This window comes from Notolepis coatsorum (genome assembly GCF_963971535.1).
Source record: "Notolepis coatsorum genome assembly, chromosome: 1".
NCBI classification, from domain to species: domain Eukaryota; kingdom Metazoa; phylum Chordata; class Actinopteri; order Aulopiformes; family Paralepididae; genus Notolepis; species Notolepis coatsorum.
In genome coordinates this window covers 299,902,285-299,923,191 of record NC_140165.1, presented here as the reverse complement: position 1 = coordinate 299,923,191, position 20,907 = coordinate 299,902,285, and the positions used below count along the sequence as shown (strand labels likewise).

At 42.9% G+C, this 20,907-nt stretch overlaps 1 protein-coding gene across 4 annotated transcripts; it reads left to right on the top strand.

Annotated features, from left to right (window-relative positions):
• Positions 1 to 2,845: 2,845 nt before the first annotated feature.
• apbb1 (amyloid beta (A4) precursor protein-binding, family B, member 1 (Fe65)) lies at positions 2,846 to 20,751 on the top strand. Of its 4 annotated transcripts, none has more exons than XM_084319918.1 (14): positions 2,846 to 2,968; positions 3,503 to 4,159; positions 4,417 to 4,619; positions 4,718 to 4,798; positions 6,230 to 6,306; positions 9,805 to 9,871; positions 10,057 to 10,203; positions 11,941 to 12,068; positions 13,507 to 13,621; positions 14,225 to 14,294; positions 15,029 to 15,109; positions 15,232 to 15,347; positions 15,884 to 16,060; positions 19,710 to 20,751. In XM_084319918.1, exons 1-14 carry the CDS (start codon positions 2,911 to 2,913, stop codon positions 19,863 to 19,865), a joined length of 2,133 nt encoding a protein of 710 aa, XP_084176044.1. In that variant the 5' UTR covers positions 2,846 to 2,910; the 3' UTR covers positions 19,866 to 20,751. The 4 variants fall into 4 exon arrangements, with proteins under 4 accessions (XP_084176044.1, XP_084176042.1, XP_084176043.1 ...); XM_084319916.1 differs by having other exon boundaries at positions 15,029 to 15,124; XM_084319917.1 differs by having other exon boundaries at positions 14,225 to 14,309.
• The last annotated feature ends 156 nt before the right edge of the window (positions 20,752 to 20,907 follow it).

Sequence of the window (20,907 nt, the reverse complement as noted above, 5' to 3'; positions counted from 1 at the left end):
TGTGTGGTGGATTATGTTGGCGACACGATCGACACCAATACTGGGACTCGCGATCAGATAATTGGAATATTCTTTTTGGGCTATATGATATCATCAAGAGGTGAATTCACTCCTGGGTACCGTATCTATGTGTCTATTAACCCTATTAAACACACGCGTTTATCGTGACTGTGGATATTACTCACGGACCTCCGTTACACTCCCGCAGATTACGGTCGGCAAAAGCCAGCTTCAACCATTTTCCTCAAACTTGCTCGCCGGAGCTTCGTGCCTCTTCTGGAACTGAAACGGGTAGACTTGCGCATCTGGCGGGAAGGTGTTGTCATATGTATAGTCATGAAGCCCCTTCAGAGCCCCCTCGTAGAATGTAGAATTTCATCATCCGTGCCTGTAGACTGGCTACTCTGGTCAGCAGGGTGTTCTCGTTTCTGTGGGCCTTCTCCAGATCTAGCTGCAGCTGTTTGTTCTCCGTGGTGACCGCCTTGCTCTTTCACCTCTAGGGAGACCTGCTTCTTGGTGTTGTAGTGTTGGAATACAGTCTCCATCTTCGTCTTGTAACTAACCTCCCCAGTGGCTGCCATCTTCAGTGGGACTGCCTCCATATGGTGAAGGCTCTCTTGGTGGTTCTTATCCAGTAGATATTCTTTAGAAATGTTTTACAGCACCCAGTGTCAAGTCGAGAGAGGTGAGCGTGTTCTACAACTTTTTTTTCACTTGTTAAACATTTTAGGAAATGGATATGAATGAATGGAATGGATCCTATGCCTGTAGCATTGTTCCCTACTCTGCATCTTCTCCGATCTACTGAAGCTGGAAGTCTGGCCAAGCAAGGGGAACGCTTGCTTGCAACAGAAATGGCGACATTGAATGTTTCCAGGGTTGGGATGATTATGTTCACCATGTTAAAACATTACAGATGACCGAGTCCACCAGATCACTCAAACGCAGTATTAGTGATTCTAAGTTACCCACTGTAATTCATTTTCTGAAGTGTTGTCATCTACAGGCCTCGTCCACCATTATTGTCGCCATGATCTTACAATCTATGCCTTTTTTCTCTTCAGACATGTTAATTTCCATTTTTTCAAGTATTTTCAATCGGGTTACTCGACTCTTGATTGTTGCTTTTACATGGATGTCATTGCCATACAATTGAGTTGGCTTTTGTGGTCACACACACCAAAGGGTGTTGCCAACATTTCACAGAAGACATGGACATTAAGGAGATGCTAACGTTCTCCAACTGTCAGTGCTTCTTTGTTTTGACCCTCTGGATCTACCGTCGTTATCTTTAATGTTATCCTCATGGCTTGTTTTTCTACCTGCATTGTTTCTGTGCCTCCACCAGCTTGCTTGTTTGTGCTGACTCACAGGGTGTAAAAACCGAGCATGTCTTATACAAAATGTATGTATTTATATATAAGTATATTAAAAAGAAAAACATGAGCATCTTGTGTGAGAATCCAGTGTTTAATGACCCCATGCTTTTGTATTGGAATAAGGTTTACTGTTATTTCAATGTATGAAGTTAGCACTATGTATATTCAAATGTATTGTCATTATACAGTACAACGAGAAAAAAAAGGATTGGCATCCAACCAGAGTGCAAATGTAACGGTAAAGTGCAATAGTAATATACAATGTACAGGTGATTATACTGGGTATAAATTAGTACTACTGAGTATAGTGCTAATCGGATGTATGTACAGAGTTACAGATATAAAGACAGTATGGTAGTAGTAGTCGTAATGGCCAGCAGTGTAACTAGTAAGAGTAGGTAAGGAATATATAGATATAGTATCTACTACAGATGTGTAAAAAGGATTATGTGAATAAAAATAAATATACGGTAAGTATAAATATACAGAGTTGTATTAATATGTACAGTGATGCAGGTATAAAGACACTGGATATATATATATATATTATATAGAAACTAGTCATGCTGGTAACTTAGGTCAAGGATATATTATGTGTACATGATTGATTGATTGAAAACTTTAACAGGTTGCAGAATGGGTACAGTACAGTACAGCTCAATACATACAATTGTTAAGGGGATGCAGACCAGAGAAAGACTTTCGTCTTGTTTACATCAGGGTCCCCCATTTTCAATTCATCATAACATATGACATACAGATAGACAGTACTGCTACATCTATACATTTATGACATATCAGATTTGCAAATACAGTACTGTTTGTGATACCAATTACCAAAAGAGTCCAGAAAAGAGAGTATATACATTTGACGTAGAAACTGTACATTGGAGGGTAGGTGGGGGGGGGGGGGACTGTACATTGGAGGAGGTTGGGTGGGACACTGTACACCTGTACAAGCAAAACTGTACATTGGAATATTGACAAAACCATACTTGGTCATTTACTGTACATTGGGTTGGGTTAGGACATTTACAGGGGCCAGTTTCGAATTGCAGTCTCCCGTAGGTGTTCTTTGAGGGTGTTTTTGAAAGTGGGTAGTGATTCACATTCCTTTACAGCTTTGGGTAGGGCGGTGCACATTGATGTGGCATAATTGCGAAACGTGTTTAGTCCTTTGTTTGAGCCGAATCTGGGTTTAACATGATTTGTGTAATACATAATATATAGTATCTACAGATATGTTAAAAGGGTTATATGCAGGTATGTACAGACGGATGTGGCAAATGATCAGTTGTATTCAATGACTAATATTTGGGGAAGGAAGGAAGCCAGTCAGTGGTATGTGGCACTTGACTTCTTCATCATTGATGTACCGCGGCACGCATTGTGTGGGACGCTCCCCCGTCCCGCGGTGGTACAGTGTGGTGACGTCACCGTGACGCAGGTCCTCCTCCATCACCAGACGAGCCCACTGACAGCAGCAGCAGCAACACCACCTAACTAACAACGACTCCAGACCCCGAGATTTATGGAAATATGTAGCTACCAGAACCGTACGTTTGAAAACAAGGAGACAGACAGCACCGGTATGTTGAAATCCTTTATGAATTTAAATCGTTGTCCTCCCTAAACGCTTTGCTTTTCCTCGACTTGTCGTCTTGGCTAACGTTAGCACACTGTTCGCTGTTAGCAAGACTGATGATGGCGGACTCACTCTGCCCGTTATTTTCACTTAAAGGCGAGCCCATCCTATTTACACATCACTTTGCAAATATTCTGCATCATACTATCTTCGCGATTTTGGTTTCAATTAGTATCCAAGATGACTGGATTATCCTCGGCGACGCTAATGCCCATGGTGGTCGACGAATTGACCTACATATCATAACAGTCAAAGGCCTAGCTGCTAGATGGCTAACTTAACGTTAGCGTTGCTACGTGTAAAGCAAACATAAAGGCCTCGGATCTTAGACAGGCAAACCTTAGCTCTAGTGCAAATCCGTAAGACCTTCCATCTTCAGTCGTTACCTTTTAATACTGCACTGGCTTCCAAAGCTGTGCCTTATTGATTGCATTGTTAAAGGTAATTAATCAAAGCCTCTCCCTGTTTTCTTCCTCAGAGCTGTTGCATGATACAATGGGTGGGCATGACGACGAGATGCCATATTTGGTCAATAAACAAAGGCAAGACGAGGAGCTTAAGAACAAGCTGAATGACAGCGGCCACTGGGACCAGGAGTCCACTACTGGCAACAATTCCAAATGGGTCAAGGAAGGCCAGAACCAGCTGCGTAAAGTCGCCGAGAACCATCAGGACCAGGACCACAACTGCAATATCAACCAGAATGGGAACACGGATGACTTCCCACATCAGAACGGCACTCAGGAAGAGCAACAGGGAAACCAGGAGGAGACCAAGTCTCCAAATACAGTCGTCGTCACCCCGGGCCTGACCGAGGAGGAGTCCAAGAACATCCTCAATGAGTCCCTTCTCATCCACACCCTGGAGACCACGGAGGACAAGGAGAGGGAGGAAGACGACAGGGAGAAGGAGGAGGAGAAGTCGGAGGTAGACGAAGAGGCCTCGAGTCTCGCCGGAGGAGAGAATGAGTCCGAGGAAGCGAGCGGTGTGGATCCTCAGAGGGAGGGGGGTGTTGCGGGCAGGGCGGCCTGTGTCCTGTTCTCCAGCGTCAACGGAACACCGAGTGACGAAGAGGCCAGCTGGCCCCCGCTGTCACAGGAAGCCACTGCCGACAGCACTCCAAATGGCAACAAAGGTAAAGAGAATTCATTAGTTTGATGTTTTAGGCCTGTATTAAATTGGAACTGTGTTTAGTGTTTGTGCATTAGTGACTGTCACCTATATTAGATTGTCTGCTGTCTCTGGCATAGCTGGTCAAAAGTGCATTGTTTAATTTACAGCCAGAAGTGGTGCCCTCTGTTTATTCCTTTAAAAAATTATTATACATCTTTTTTTTTTACATCTATATCTTAGTTTGTTATTATAACTTCTCCATCCCTCTTTCCTTCTCAGAATCCTTCTGGGATTCCAATGCCTTTGAGACGGACACAGACTTGCCCTCAGGTTGGATGCGCGTGCGAGACACATCGGGCACCTACTACTGGCACATTCCCACAGGCACCACCCAGTGGGAGCCTCCGTCTCCCCAGGACAAGGTCGGGGACTCCATGGCCTCCAGTATGTCCCTGGAGACGACGCCCTGCGAGGAGCCTGAGGTGAGGTCTTAACACCCACGCTTTGCTCCGGTAGCAATATAGGCAGTGAATGATCACATCTCCTGATGATGATGAATACCATTCCTTACATTTTCTAGGAATCTTGGACTCACCTTTCTAACCCAGAAGAAGAAGAGGAAGAAGAAGAAGAAGCAGCCGTTGAGGGGGAACTGTGGAAGGTAAAACACAGATTATGTGAAACGGTCCACCACAGATTATATGAAACGGTCCACCACAGATTATATGAAACGGACCACCACAGATTATATGAAACGGTCCACCACAGATTATATGAAACGGACCACCACAGATTATGTGAAACGGACCACCACAGTTTATGTGAAACGGTCCACCACAGATTATATGAAACGGACCACCACAGATTATATGAAACGGACCACCACAGATTATATGAAATGGTCCACCACAGATTATATGAAAGGGTCCACCACAGATTATATGAAAGGGTCCACCACAGATTATATGAAAGGGTCCACCACAGATTATATGAAAGGGTTCACCACCGATTATATGAAATGGTCCACCACAGATTATATGAAAGGGTTCACCACAGATTATATGAAAGGGTTCACCACCGATTATATGAAACGGTCCACCACAGATTATATGAAACGGACCACCACAGATTATATGAAACCGTCCACCACAGATTATATGAAATGGTCCACCACAGATTATATGAAAGGGTTCACCACCGATTATATGAAATGGTCCATCACAGATTATATGAAAGGGTTCACCACCGATTATATGAAATGGTCCACCACAGATTATATGAAAGGGCCCACCACAGAAAAATCAAGCTGGTTAAGATATATCTATCTGACAACAATCCTATATATTCAACCAATTATTCCAACCCTTAACTGAGGTTATTTCTTCCTGTATTTCTAATATTTTCCTGTCAGTCCCTCCATCATTATAATGCAAGTGCTGTCTGAGTGCTTTGGAATGCTTAACAGTAGAATAATAATTGCTTTGATCAATATGAATGATGAAAAGTCTTTCATGCTAGGAGCTAGTAATGGCATTTTATGTTGACATTTTAAAACGGGTATGTTGTTTATTTCGAGCCCTTCAAATCTCCTTGGGCATCACATTGCATAAGATGCAGAGTAAATCGTGTCTGTTTTGGTGCTATTCTATTTTTAGACTAGTCCAATTCTTTGTAAACTGGGTCGGTAGACGGATGGAACCAATGCGTACATGCATGTTGGGTCCACACATGACAAGAGTAGCAATTAGTCTTGTAGCAATTAGTGCTTCGAGGCACAACTCTCAATCACGCCCTGAAACGGTTGAAGAACCTCTGGAGTCGATGGTTTGAAATGCACAGTGACGCAAATGAAAATTCACAGCAATTGAAAAAGATAAATTGCCTCACCAAGACCTTGTCAAGTAGCCTGACCAGCTGACTAGCATTCTGTTGTTCTGCTAGTCTACTTTCACACAGTGCCTGGTCAAAGACCGGTTGGATATGCCTACGCATCGACTATTTCTCTGCATGAGTTTACATCGTTATCTCCTGTGCTCCAAGAGTTCAAGTTTCAAGTTTCTTTGTCTTTGTATGACTGTCTCTTCTTTTGCAGGAGGGAGAGGCGGCCTCTGACCAAAGCCTGAAGGAGTTTGAAGGAGCAACTCTGCGCTATGCATCGATCAACTTGAAGTAAGCGCAGTTGAAGCTAATGCATTGCAAGATGAGCCTATTCAGATTTTCAGACTGTCTGCGTCTGTTTTTAATTATTTGTTTGTCTGTTTTTTTTGCAGTCTCTTTAAGACTTGATATTAGTGATGGGAATTTGAAGGCATATCAATATTAGATTATTCTATTGAAAATATTGGTTAACCGGACATCCCAAGTACCCATCCCGCCCCCCAATAAATAATACGGGCACTGCATAAGGAAACACAGCTAATTTGCCAATCATATTTTTTCAACGTTAAAGTGTGTGTGTGTCTATTTCTCTCTCGCTTGGTGCGCTTTGTTTTGTGTAAAGGCCCACAGACCGCAGTCGCAACGCCACACCAAGACAATTCCATTACAGCGATTCCCATTGTATCTATGGAGCCCCCCCCCCCCCCCCCCATACTGCTGGCACAGCATCCCGGGATAGATTACGACTTGTGTCTATTTGCCAAGCGCCAAGGAATGCACTTGTTTTAATGGGAATCTTTAATTTGTTTGATTGAAGTGGGTTTGGCTAACTTCTATGTCACGCCCATGCAAAGACTTTGCTTTGTCTTATTTTTTCAAAAGGAAAAACAAAGCTATATCCATGCAATCTAGACAATCTATTTATTGTCCATGGCATAAACACTACAGATTAACTTGCCAGCCTACATCGTTGACAGCTGGGGTGTCAAAGTTGATGCGACATTCTGCCGTTTTCAGGTATGGTGATATTGCCGGGGTGGTTTCGCCCCAGCATCTGTGTGAAAAGGACTGCCCCGGCATTGTGGGATAGGGGGTTATGGTTTCATGATGGTCATGGTGGTTAATTCTCTGGTGATTAGCTTGTAGGTTATATCATAACTACAACTATTTTCACTAGTGGAGCGCTGCCCCATGCCACTATCCCCGCACCACCAACCTGCGGGAATATTGTTTTGTCTATCAGTTGTCACATGAAAGGTGGGATATAACAAAGGGTGACCACATAATAATAATATTAATAATAGGCTACATGTTTTATGTCTAATTAAAATTATATGCAATGTGAGAAAACAGCTCACGATACATCAACTGGCTGCCCCGCCGTGCCATCTACTTAGGGATAAAGCAATCTTTGGTACATGGAAATATAGGTTTTGTGAACATTTAATGAGGGCAGGGGTAATGCTTGGCATGCACTGACTAGAAGATATCCCAAATCCTAACCGGTATTGAAACGGTGGTGGACCCCACACATAACGTCATATTTCATTCATTAGAATGCATTGGACAATTGGATTACACTCGACTCTCTGAACCTATAATCTTGCAAGCACAGTAGGACTTGACATTACCACTGTGGGTAGAATTGGTATTTGGGGCATTTCGGTGCTGGAAAAAATGCATTTCCCGTGGTGGCATTTTGAAACGGACACCACCATTGTTACTTTCTTGTATCTTTGCTTGAACCCCCGGAAATATTAGTATCATTTTTGGAAAGTTGTGCGCAATTTTTTTTTCTCTCTCCTATCTCGGCTGCTCCGTGACCAGCAATGTCTCCCCTACATTTTTTAAAGCCTAGCGAAAGCTTGTCTTAAGCTTGTCTTAACTCAGCCTCATGAGTTATGCATGTCAAATTGATAACATTTTTCATTGCGTTCTTGTGCCTTTGGAGACCCTTTTTCAAAGTTGCTCTTGTTTGTCGCCATTCCAGTGTGCGGACAGAAACGCCAAAGCCATTTAGCGCCGTCGGTCACCAGTGTTGCGAATGCGGGGGCCTTAACGCGGCAAAACACAGTCTGCTACAGTGCAATCAGTCACTAGTTACTAACGTTAGCCACAACTACTTGCGTTTCACAGCTACAAACGCAGATGGCAAGTTAAAGGGGAACTATTTTACTATTTCTTTCACTATTTGGGCACTTTTACACAATTCCCGTGAGTCTATGGAACACCTCTGTAATTATTATTTTTTTAATTCATTGTTTTGTATTTCTAATCAAGTACTCAAAAACAGCATTTTCCTACCTCAAGATCTCGAGCCGTTTTGAGGTTGGGCTCCAACCACTGTGGGGCCTGATGCCACACTGCCACATTATTATGCAGCTGAGACATCTCTGACATCACAGATCAGCACATTTTCAGATGACTCAGTTCAGTGAGGGTGAATATTGTGAGAGGAGAATTGGAAGAATGCGCCAATATGAGAATTAGAGACATAGATCATATTAATATAAGTCCACATAGCTATGAAACAATGCTAAACACTGAAAAGGCCATTTATAAGATAGTTCCCCTTTAACAAATCTCAAGTGCATATTTCTATTCGATTTCAAGGTAAAGTAAACCTACCAATGTGGCTCTTCTGGAAGATAACTCGCCATATAGCTCTAAAGCTCCATAGCTCCAATAGCTGCCTGACTAATGTACTCCACACAGAAACATATTAGCCTCACTGTCTTCACCTCTCCAGGAGCTCATATAGAAAAATGTCATCGTCAATAGTCCAATAAACGGCTGCCTGCCTTACACTAGCGCGTAGCCTGTCAAATCACAAATATCCGTCAAGGCAGCAGCACTTGCCTTCAAAATAAAAGTTTGGTCACCGCATTTTCTTACCCGGATACAAGGGATGCACGATAATTATCGGGCCGATATAAGCAATTATGACGTCATCCCGATAAACCAGATAGAATTATTGAAATAATTTTTCTTTTCCCGATTTACAGGTACCGGTACCGTATCGGTTCAAATGTGAACGGTACCCATCCCTACTGACAAAGCACAATACCTGTTGGTTTTTAGTTCACTCATTGTTCAGGGAAACACATTGTTAATGACATTGACGGATTGTGAATTTTGTGATTGACTCAAATTATATTTATTTGGAAAAATAAATATAGTCACTTTATTTGAAGAGTCAAAACTGTTCTCTTGGCTTTGTTTTGTTCATAGTAGTAACGCTCATGTCATGATAAATCTGGTTAGGTCAACACTACAGGAATATACATAATAAAAAAAAACTATAATACAATAAATATATATATCGGTTATCAGTATCGACCTTGAGGCGCAGAAAGTTATCGGTATCGATATCAGGGTCAGAAAATCAATATTGTGCACCCCTACCGGATACCTATGTTGTTCAAATAACCGCGCCAGTCCCTACATTATATATTTGTATCTATTTTTGACTGACAGAAAGTTCACAGTTCGAACCTCTTGTAACTGACCGGTAGACCACCCTACGCTTAGCCAATGGCAACGAGGAGGCATTCCTCTAGTTTGTTTAGGGAAGTGGAGCCGTAGCTACTGTGATTATAGGCTAGAGATGTCTACTGTCGCCTTGACAATGCTGCTGTCTCTGCACACGCACACAATGATGTTGGGTTCTAATTTTAAAACAAAACCAAAGAAACCAGCAATACTCTTTGTGACTGATGAATCTTGCCGTTCCCTTTGACAGTTGTGTATTTCCAGTTGTTCTCATCCTCTCTCTCTCTCTCATTGTAGCTACAATTGTTCCCAGTCCGAGGACGGGGAACATCTGGCTCCACTCTGCACCAACCTGGAGGCAAAGGTATAATATATACGCCAGCACTGACTCAACTGAAACAGGCAGCTCCGACAGGAAGAGGGTTGTCCTCTCGACTGTCAACACAACCCCAGCTCCTCCACCCTTTCCCTAATTGGGTTGTTTTTCTCTTTTCTCTTTCCCTCTCCTCTCCCACCCAATACGTGGCCCCGCTTGCGCCCCCGGTGCAGTGTTTCGCCGTGCGCTCCCTGGGCTGGGTGGAGATGTCGGAAGAGGACATGGCTCCCGGGAAGAGCAGCGTCGCCGTCAACAACTGCATCAGGCAGCTCTCCTACCACAAACACAACCTCCACGACACCGCTGGTATCTGGGGAGAGGTGAGGATCATGCAGGAAGTCGTAAAAGTCACTTCCTCTCCATGAGATGTCTGCCTTGTCTCCCGGGCTTTTTAAAGACAGGGGCGCGGCAGCTGCACAGATTATTAGATCATTGTCTCACGTGGGTTCAATAAAACGATGCATGTGACTTGTGGCATCAAGATGATGTGATTATCCGTTCAGCCGTAATTCTCTGCTGCTGTTAGATGTAGGGCTGTACCCAACGTCTGCTTTTTGCCATTTGTAGATTTGAACTGGGCTGTGAATATTTTGCAGTGTGATCGATTTCATCCTGATATTTGTTCACCATATGAATGTGTGGTAGTGAAAGGGTTAACCATCTGTAATGTGGTAGTGAAAGGGTTAACCTTCTGTAGTGTGGTAGTGAAAGGTTAACCTTATGTAGTGTGGTAGTGAAAGGTTAACCGTCTGTAGTGTGTGGTAGTGAAAGGTTAACCTGTAGTGAAAGGGTTAACCTGTAGTGGGGTAGTGAAAGGTTAACCGTATGTAGTGTGGTAGTGAAAGGTTAACCGTATGTAGTGTGGTAGTGAAAGGGTTAACCCTTTGTAGTGTGGTAGTGAAAGGTTAACCTTCTGTGGTGTTGTAGTGAAAGGTTAACCTTCTGTAGCTTGTTAGTGAAAGGGTTAACCGTCTGTAATGTGGTAGTGAAAGGGTTGATATTCTGTAGTGTGGTAGTGAAAGGGTTAACCGTCTGTAGTGTGGTAGTGAAAGGGTTAACCTGCTGCAGTGTGGTAGTGAAAGGGTTAACCTGTAGTGTGGTAGTGAAAGGGTTAACCGTCTGGTGTGGTAGTGAAAGGGTTAACCATCTGTAGTGTGGTAGTGAAAGGGTTAAAGGGTTCACTTGACTTAAACTGTTGCTAACCGAGTGAGCTTATGGACATATGATCCACCAGGTATGAGAGACATTTCTCTCACTCACTCACTCACTCACTCACTCACTCACTCACACATAATCTCTGAGGAGGGTCTGTGCTGCTACAGCTGTGTCTCGTCAAGTCGGCAAAAGTATTAGGAATCTGAACACTAAACAATTTCACAGAGGCCTTTTTTTAGTCCCTTTTCATAAATGGTGTATTATATAATGGGGTATGAACAATAGCAACAAAGTAGCTAAACTGGCAGCATTGATCTATGAATACACCCGTGGGTCGATGATGTCTTGATGAAGTACCATGCAGATGTCATCTGCTCTCCACATTTACAAAACGTCTTTTTTATTAAGGTAATATTTCTTCTTTTGTTAGTGTAGCCCGCTGGATTAGCCATAACTTGCTGTTGATCTATGACAGCCGTGTGCTTGTTCCAAGATTATTATTATTCCATTTATTTTGCCTTTCTACTTTTTCTCCCATACCCTAATATAGTCCTTATGCCAATTCCATTCCTGGTTGTTGTCGATCTGGGGAGGGTGTAGAGACGACCACATGCCCTCCTCCGATACATGCGGAATTGCCAGCCGCTTCTTTTCACCTGCCGGCTAGGACTTTTACTGAGAGAGAGCATAACGCATTGCAGAGCTTCACGCCATCTCCCCCCAGATCCCCTCCCCACTGAACAAGACCAACCATTAGGAGTCGATGTTGAGGTGCCGCTGCCAGGAATTGAACCCCGGGTCTCTGTGGTGGTAGGCGAGTGCCTGGACCTCGAAACGAGCCCAGCTGCCCCCCTTTGTTCCAAGATTCTAACCAGTGTGTGTCTTGTGTTATTGACACACAGGGCAAGGACATGCGGATGGTCCTGGAGAACGATACCATGAACCTGATCGACCCGCTGGGCCAGACTCTGCTGCACGCTCAGCCCATCGCCAGCATCCGCGTGTGGGGAGTCGGCCGGGACAACGGCAGGTCAGTGCTCGACGGGACAGGAGGACGGAGCAAAACACGAGACCTAGGGCCAGGCACTGTCTGGTCTACTTGCCTTAAAGGCCCCATGAAATCAAAATGGATGTTTATAATTTCCTGGAAAACTGAAAAAGTTGATGAGTCATCCAGCACACGGGGGGCGTATACTAATTATGAAATGCTTTCTAGAATTGACATTTACAGCACATTGTAACTGAGCTAGCACTCTGCCTCTTTAACTAATTGGAACAAATGTTCAATGTTTGCTTGCTAGCTAACGTTACTAATGTTGCGTAATGTTGCTAACATTAGCTTGCTTGCTAATGGGTCACATTCGGCACTATTGGCTACTATAAATGCAGATCAATATCCATGTGACGAGTCCCTCCCTAGATTCCTGTTTTTACAGGAAACTCATATGTGGAATCAAATAGAGTTCTGCTAGCCATTTCATGGGGACTTTAACTGAAAACACAAGGCTTTGTTCTAATTGTATTTCATTACAGTACTTTTTGGATTGTAGTGTTTTATATTTATTTTAGTTTTTCCAATGAACCTCCTAAGGGAAGCTTTACCCTTGACACTAGTGTTAGTGGCCCCCTAATGGGGGTAACAGGCAGAAAATGATTTGCTAACATGATTTGAGAATCCCGTTTCATGATCACACTCATTAGTGTTTTTACAACCTCCTTTAAAGGAGAGGAAGCTTTTTTAATTGACCTATTTTGGTATGGCGTTAATGGGGTATGAATTACGGTAACAACTACAGTTAGAATGTCTTTATTGCCAAGTACATTAAACCAGGAATTTGTCCTCTGCATTTAATCCATCCTAACGGTGTCCTTGCAGTAACTGTTTCTGGATCGTGAACTTATACCCCCTGTAGACATATTGGGCAATTATATAATGCAGATAATTGTCCCATTTTGGATTTTGCTCCATATTGTGTCCCTAATTAGCCCCAGACAGTCTTCCTCTGGGACTGCTGGATGGTATAATATTTTCTCATCGAGTTCGTACGCTGTGGCTATTTGCCCTTTTTAAACGTAATGTACAGCCAGCCAGCTGTGCTCGTCATTATGACTCATAGCAGTGGCTTTGCATTCCTTAGCGATTCATCCTGGTGAGCTCATGCTCCATTCTCTGATGTACCACTGCCCTCTGCTGGACACAACATAGTATTGCTTTTGATATATATATCCCCATACAATGTTTTTTCTAACTAGCATTTATTTGTTTTGTTTTTCCATGCTGCATTTTGCTGTCTTGAACAGGGAAAGGTATAGTTGACAGATTGTTTTAATAAGTCATTGTGTGAACTGTCTGTTCCGTCGTGTGCCTGCATGTGTATATTTAATTTACATTAAAGCTCTAAAGAGCTTATATTTGTATCCGCTTGGCTCATAACACAAAGTGACTGTTGTGTTCACCGGTTCTGCAGAGACTTTGCTTACGTGGCTCGTGACAACCTGACCCAGGTTCTTAAGTGTCACGTTTTCCGCTGCGACTCGCCTGCCAAGAACATCGCCACCACCCTGCACGAGATGTGCTCCAAGGTCAGCCCACCCCTCCACACGCCAATGTTGTGTCATTATGTATTGTATGTGTTTTTTTTTTTTTTTTTCTTACTGTCTTTTTCCCCCTCCATTTTCCTCCGATTTTCTCCCATCCCAATGTTAGTCGTATGCCAATTCCCAGTCCCTTCCTGGTTGCTGCGCACTTACCCCCCCACAGTCAGATCATCTGGGAGAGTGGAGGCTACCACGTGCTTCCTCCGACACACGTCCAGCCAATCACAGCTTCTTTTCACCTGGCAGCGCGGATTCTCATCGAGAGGGCGTAGCGTGTGGGAGGATCACACTATCCCCCTCAAGTCCTATCCGCGCTTAGCAGGCGCCCCGACCGAACTGTAGGAGTCGCTGTTTACAACGACCCGGACCCACCCCGCCAGCTTCTCCCACCCTCTAATACAGCCAATTGTATTAGTGCAGACGGCCAGCCAAGCTGGTGACAACCCCGGAGCTGTGAGCTGGATTCGAACAGGCGAATCCAGCTCACAGCTCCGGGGTTGGTGACGAACGCAATCTCCGCTCGGCCACCTAACCGCCTTATTGTATGTGTTTTTGTAAAATGACATGTCTTTCTCTATCTGTCCTCAGATAATGACTGAGAGGAAGTTGTCCAGGCCAGGCCTGAGCAGGCTCATCTCTGACCCTTCTAAACCCATGGGTATTCCTGTTCCAGGTATAGCGACGTAGGGATGTCCTGATCAGAGCCGATCGCGGCATATTTTAATTGATCGGTATTGATCGGTATCATATATATTAAGCCCAATAAAATTCGGATTCAAAAATCATTAAGGGAAAGCTGTAATATAGGCTTTTTTCGTTCTTTAAGCATTCGATTACCAAGCATATCTTACCTATATTGAAATGGTTTTACTAACTTTAATATATTTGACGTGTTCACTGTTCTGCATATTATCTAGGAAAATACAAATATCAGATCGTTACTCTGTATCGGCAGATACTCCATATTAAACGACTCTGATCAGATACTCTATATTAAATGACTGATCAGATACTCTATTAAACGACTCTGATCAGATACTCCATATTAAATGACTGATCAGATACTCTATTAAACGACTCTGATCAGATACTCCATATTAAACGACTCTGATCAGATACTCCATATTAAATGACTGATCAGATACTCCATATTAAATGACTGATCAGATACTCCATATTAAACAACTCAAATCAGATACTCTATATTAAACAACTCGGATCAGATATTCTATATTAAACGACTGATCGGGCGCAGAAAAACTTGACCAGGACATCCCTACAGCAAAGCCTTTCTATCAGCACACATGTTTTATTCTACGTTTTATATATACACCATAATCGAATACAACAGTGAATCCTAACGCTGCAAACTATTTTGTTGTTGACCAACAGAGTTCCCTGCCCCTAAGAATGAGCTTTTCCAGAGGTTCCAGGTGTATTACCTTGGCAGCGAGGCGGTGGCCAAGCCAGTGGGTAAGAAGCACATGGGTAAAGAAATACTTTTCATTTATTCACATTTATTTATTCCTATTCTTATCTCCTTGCCTGTCTTCAACGGTTTGATTAATTGCATTGTGGCGTGTATACATTCTCAGGCATGGAAGTAGTCAACGACGCCCTGGCGGCTGCAACTAACGGCAAAGATAAACACGACTGGACTGCCGTCTCCGTCAACGTGGCCCCGGCCACGCTCACCATCCTGGCAAGAGAGGTGAGGCAGCGCACACGGAACATCACCGTGTAGCGTCGTCACGATACCAACGTCTTGATTTCCATACCGACACCAGTATCACGATACCGGTTTGAGTATAATATTAGATGACTGAATGTGGAAAATTCTTTATGAAATTTTTTTTTATTAATAGAACTGAAAATATTTGTATGCTGTTGAAATTTACATTTTCAAATATAATAATAATACAAAATAAAAAAATATATATTCTGTTACCGCTGCTGAGCTATATAGCTAATCTGTGTTTGGCTACTTAAAATCAGTTGACACTGTTGACACGCCCACTACACAAAGCTTGCGCTCAGACACGCACACATGCACACACAACTCATAGAAAATACACCAGGCAAAAAAAAAGTATCGATACTAATAAAATGGAGTATTGGACTTTTAATGGCTAGTAGCGGTGTATCGTGCAACCCTATTGCTATGTCAAACACCCTGAAACCTGTATTGAACAAACATGAACACTGAGCTTTTGTTCCTGTTGCATGGTTTGCCTTTCCTGACGACAGACCGAGGAGGTGCTATCGGAGTGCAGGGTGCGCTTCCTGTCCTTCATGGGCGTGGGGAAGGACGTCCGCACCTTCGCCTTCATCATGGCCGAGGGCCCCAGGGATTTCATCTGCCATATGTTCTGGTGTGAACCCAACGCCGCCAGTCTGAGCGAGGCTGTACAGGCCGCCTGCATGGTGAGTAGAGCTGTCCCCGAAGCCTGTTGTTCGGATTTGAACGCCATGGTTTTATCGAACGGACGTTCGAGTAGTAGTACCTACTTAAGGGATGTAATAGTGTTTATCAATTCAAAAAAATGTATATTAAAAAAAAATATTGAGTCAGTATGAAAATCAAATGTGATCTGAATAGTGAGATTTTTTTTTCTTTATTCTTTATCATTATTATTATTATTTAATTTTTTCTTGTTTAACTGTGGATTGTGTGTTTCTTTTATAATGGTATAAATGATTATTTGTGTAAATTAGGTTGTACGCCGACCATTAAGTAAATACTTGTTAGTTTAGGAATAAGGGGCAGGTAACTATAAGATTTATTCTTCTTCCTGCTCCTTTTTGTCCATGGAATGACTATTTATGATTGTGTAATGAAGAAACTATGATTGTATGATTCCATGTGGCAAATAAAAACTCTGAACTGAACTGAACTTACTGGTCACGGGAGGCTTCAATAACGTTTGGATGGTAATCCATTTTGTGAATCCATTTGTTGAAACAGCATCTTTGTTGGCCGACGGCTCCTGCTATCTTAACGTTGGCAAGCTAAACGTTTTAGTCTGACTTAAATTAACGTGCACGACATACCTGTGTAATGTTAAGTAACTTGTGTTCCGCTGGGAAAGTTCAGCATCACTGCATACACTTGGTTGAATCCAAACATCCATTCGGAAACGTTGCATTATGAAATGCATATAGAATAGTCAACACGTTGATGATGACTAATGGGGATCCTAATAAACATAAACATAAATAAGACGGGTGAGTGTGAGTCACTCAACTACTTTTTTTGCTTGATTGATTAATTTCCTGATAATGTATGACGGTGACCCCTCCTCATCCGACTAGACTGTGTTGTTGTGTCTGTGTTCGCGCGTGACATTCGAATTATTGTAAACGCAACATAGTACTGTGAAATTCTGATATATATCGCATTCTGATATATATTCTTCGTGTAAAATAAATAAAATTAAAAAATTAAAAATGTTTTAATAAAAAGCGGAGGTTCGAACCCATTAATTAAGATTAGAATGCCAACGTAACGAACGGCGGTCAGAACGTTCGAACGTTTTGGGCTTAGCCCTAATGGTGAGTCGGCACAAATAGCCGGATGGCATGAATGCCCATTTTGAGGGAAGAGGTTCAGAGAGATGGCCCGATGGTCGAAAAAGCTATAGTATAATAATTAAGAATTATTTCTCTGTTGATGATACACTTGAGGATATTTCTGGTTATTTTCAAGCTAGATCCCTATTTTCCTATCATAGCATCACCCCATCGATTCCAACCTAAAAACATTTGATCTAGCAATGGAGCACAAAGGGGGGTGCTGCTCAGGCAAAGAAATTATTCAATAAATAATAGGCCTAATGGATCTAAAGTGCTCCATTGCAAATATGTAAACATTTTCTGGAGGAAATGCTTGTATCTTGTATTTCTGAGTTTGTTTGTTTATAGCAGTGGCCTCAGTGCAGGTTACCACTGGAGAGGAGGTGGGGCATCAGTGCAGGTTACCACTGGAGAGGAGGTGGGGCATCAGTGCAGGTTACCACTGGAGAGGAGTTGGGGCATCAGTGCAGGTTACCACTGGAGAGGAGGTGGGGCATCAGTGCAGGTTACCACTGGAGAGGAGTTGGGGCATCAGTGCAGGTTACCACTGGAGAGGAGTTGGGGCATCGGTGCAGGTTACCACTGGAGGAGTTGGGGCATCAGTGCAGGTTACCACTGGAGAGGAGTTGGGGCATCGGTGCAGGTTACCACTGGAGAGGAGTTGGGGCATCGTTGCAGGCAGGACTCATTTTGCCTGCACAGTCGTGACTTGATAAACGTTGCACTTAGGTCACGTTCACACCTAGCCTGTTTGGTCCATTTTAAGTGAACCATGGTCCCTTTAAATCAATAGTCTGTTTCGTTTGGAGAGGTGTGAACACAAACCAAACTATTATGAGGACCAAACAACATGGTCCTCTTGAAAAGTTGGGACTTGGTCAGTTTCAAAGTGGAGCATGGTGCGCTTTGCTGTTGGTGTGAACGCAATCGAACTATAGTACCTAATCTAGGAAGCAAAGTAGCCTACAGTGCGCTCCGTAGTCAGACTCGCGGCGCGCGCGTAATGACAGTCTCTCTCGCTCTCTCTAGTCGACTCGTGCGGCGCGCGTAATGACAGTATCTCTCTCAACTCTACTACAAAGTAGGTTTGCTCAAAAAAGGCCAGTGAACACAAACCAAAATCAAACAATGTATCATTCTCACATTTGGTCCACCACAAAGTCCGGACTATCGGTGGACTTTTAGAACACAGCCAAATTACAGCCACCATTACTGTACCATCGCTAGGACTGCAACAACTAATCGATTATAAAAATAGTTGCCAACTATTTCTATAATCTATTAGTTTGTGTTTTTCTTTATTATTAGTTATACCGTATTCAAACTGAAGACTTGGAACAGGATTCAGTAAAAATGCACTATTGATGTATAGCATACATTTATGTTAACTTTTTGTTTTATAACCATCAATTTGCAAGTAGTTTGAAAGAGCATTGTACACAATGAATAATGTTTTTTATCTGATTAATCGAAGTATTAATCGACAGATTAATCATAATCAAAATAGTTGTTAGTTGCAGCCCTAACCATCGCTATTGGCACCATTACTGTAATGTTACCATGGCTACTGTCGGCAATACTAATGTACTGTAAACCCTACTGTCACCAATATTTTCACACCACCAACAAAGTACTGGGTCTGTTGTCTCTTATTCGGAAGCGATTTGGTGCCAGCTGTCATTTCTGCCCGTCTCCTCTCTGACACTTGAGACGAACGAAAAATAACAATAGGTACATACTAGAAATAAGCTTTTGAATACATTTTGAATACATTCCAGTCCAGTATAAGTATATATATAAAATGTTATACACTTAATTTTAAGGGTGAATAGGTTTTGTGGCTCCATTTTATTTTGTGCAGGAGGGGGCAAAATGGCTCTTTTGATAGTAAAGGTTTCCGACCCCTGGACTAGACCCTGCACAACACTGTCAGTGTCACTCCTGCTCTGCCTGTAAACATTACTGTTCTCACAAAACCAATGGACACAGGGAAACCAATCAAACAAACTCAGAAATGTAAGATATACCTGCTCTACCTTTTCATAAGAGTTCCCTCTTCCATAAAATGGTGCTCAACCTGTTATTGAATTTGTATTTTATGCATTTTGCTATATTTCCGCACTTCCCTCATATCTGATTCAGTGCCCGTCTCTCCTCTGCTCCGTGTGTGTGATTCAGATTATTTTATTGTCGCAGCGTTTTAAAATGTACATAAATTCAGAAAAACGTGAGATGCTTGTTTTTCCTGCGGAGGGACTAAGCCCCGCCCTCTGAAACGCAGAGAGCAGAGGAGAGGAGAGAATCTAGCGCAACCATAAAATGACAGCAAAACACAGTAGAGACTCTTAACACTGGGCTGAAATGAAACCAGTGTACATAAATGAGGTAAATAACATGAATAAAATATTTAGTTTCCCGCTCCTCAAGGCAACAGTAGGGGAAACAAAACACAGACTGGTCTTTAATATTGTGTATAATAAAATGTTGTGCGTGTCCTCAGCTCCGCTACCAGAAGTGTCTGGATGCGCGGCCCCCCAGCCTGGGCTCCTGCCTGCCCACCCCGCCTGCCGACTCCGTGGCCCGCCGCGTCAGGAAGGGCGTCCAGAGTCTGCTGGGCAGCTTCAAGAGCTACCGCTCAGGCTCTCAGTCCCCCTGAAGACCAGAGGCGATGAGACGATGATGATCCCCCCCCCCCCCCCAAGAGAAGCACCAACTCTATCACAACAAGCCCTCTCACTCCTAACACTCTCTCTATCTCACTCCTAACACTATCTCACTCCTAATTCTCCCCTCCCCCTCCCCCTCTCTCTCTCCTGCTCATCGTCTCACCTTATTGTTCTACCACATGTCCTGTCACTTAGGGTGAAGTAACATTTTGACTTCGATACTGATACCAGCCTAAGTATCGCGATACCGGTTCTAAAATGATACCACGGCAAAAACCTAAAATATCAGGAAAAGTAATGGAATATAATATTGGATGACAGAATGTGGAAAATTCCACTAAGCAAAGCGTACACACACACACACACACACACACACACACACACACACACACACACACGCGGCTTGGTATCGTGATACCTTTCTAGTATCGGTGTATCGTGCAACCCTACTGTCACTACTAGTGTAGTTGTGCATGGAGTTGTTCCCGGGGGGAAATGGTATGAGTTGTTGCAAAGGTGTTTTTATGTTTTGGGGGGCGTTTTTCTATCTTTTGAGTCTCCTTCGCTCTCTACTCCAAAATGAACGAGCCCCGGCACGCCTATCTTTTTACTTTGCTGGGATTCTTCCTGCAAGTGTTTAAAAATAACTATTTTTGTGTTTTAACAGAAACCATGCTTAGGAATGTTGGATATGGATGTAATGATATGTTTTTAAAATCACACAAGTGCAGAGAATATTTGTCGACAAAGTTTGATTGCTAGTAGATTCCCTCACAGAAATAGCACTATATATCTAATAATCTTTCTCTCCTCAGTGCAATTATAGTAGTCAAAAGATTTTTCTTTTCTACAAAAAAAAAAAGGCAATGCAATGGCTGTCAAAAGCTTAGTGTGGAGTGTCCCGATGTTACGTTTTCTGAAAAACATTATTCCTGCCCAACTCCGATTGTAATACTAACCAGGAAGGAGCCTAAGTAGCCACATAGTTAGATGTAACCCCCCCCCCCAACCTCTGAACAATGCATTTTAGTC

What these genes read in the sequence shown, in the direction of transcription:
- apbb1 (XM_084319915.1), top strand. Translation starts at nt 2,911, where the DNA reads ATGGAAATATGTAGCTACCAGAACCGTACGTTTGAAAACAAGGAGACA. An exon ending in AGTGGGTAAGAAGCACATGG is followed by an intron (nt 15,125 to 15,231) that starts GTAAAGAAATAC and finishes ATACATTCTCAG; the next exon opens with GCATGGAAGTAGTCAACGAC. An exon ending in TCACCATCCTGGCAAGAGAG is followed by an intron (nt 15,348 to 15,883) that starts GTGAGGCAGCGC and finishes TCCTGACGACAG; the next exon opens with ACCGAGGAGGTGCTATCGGA.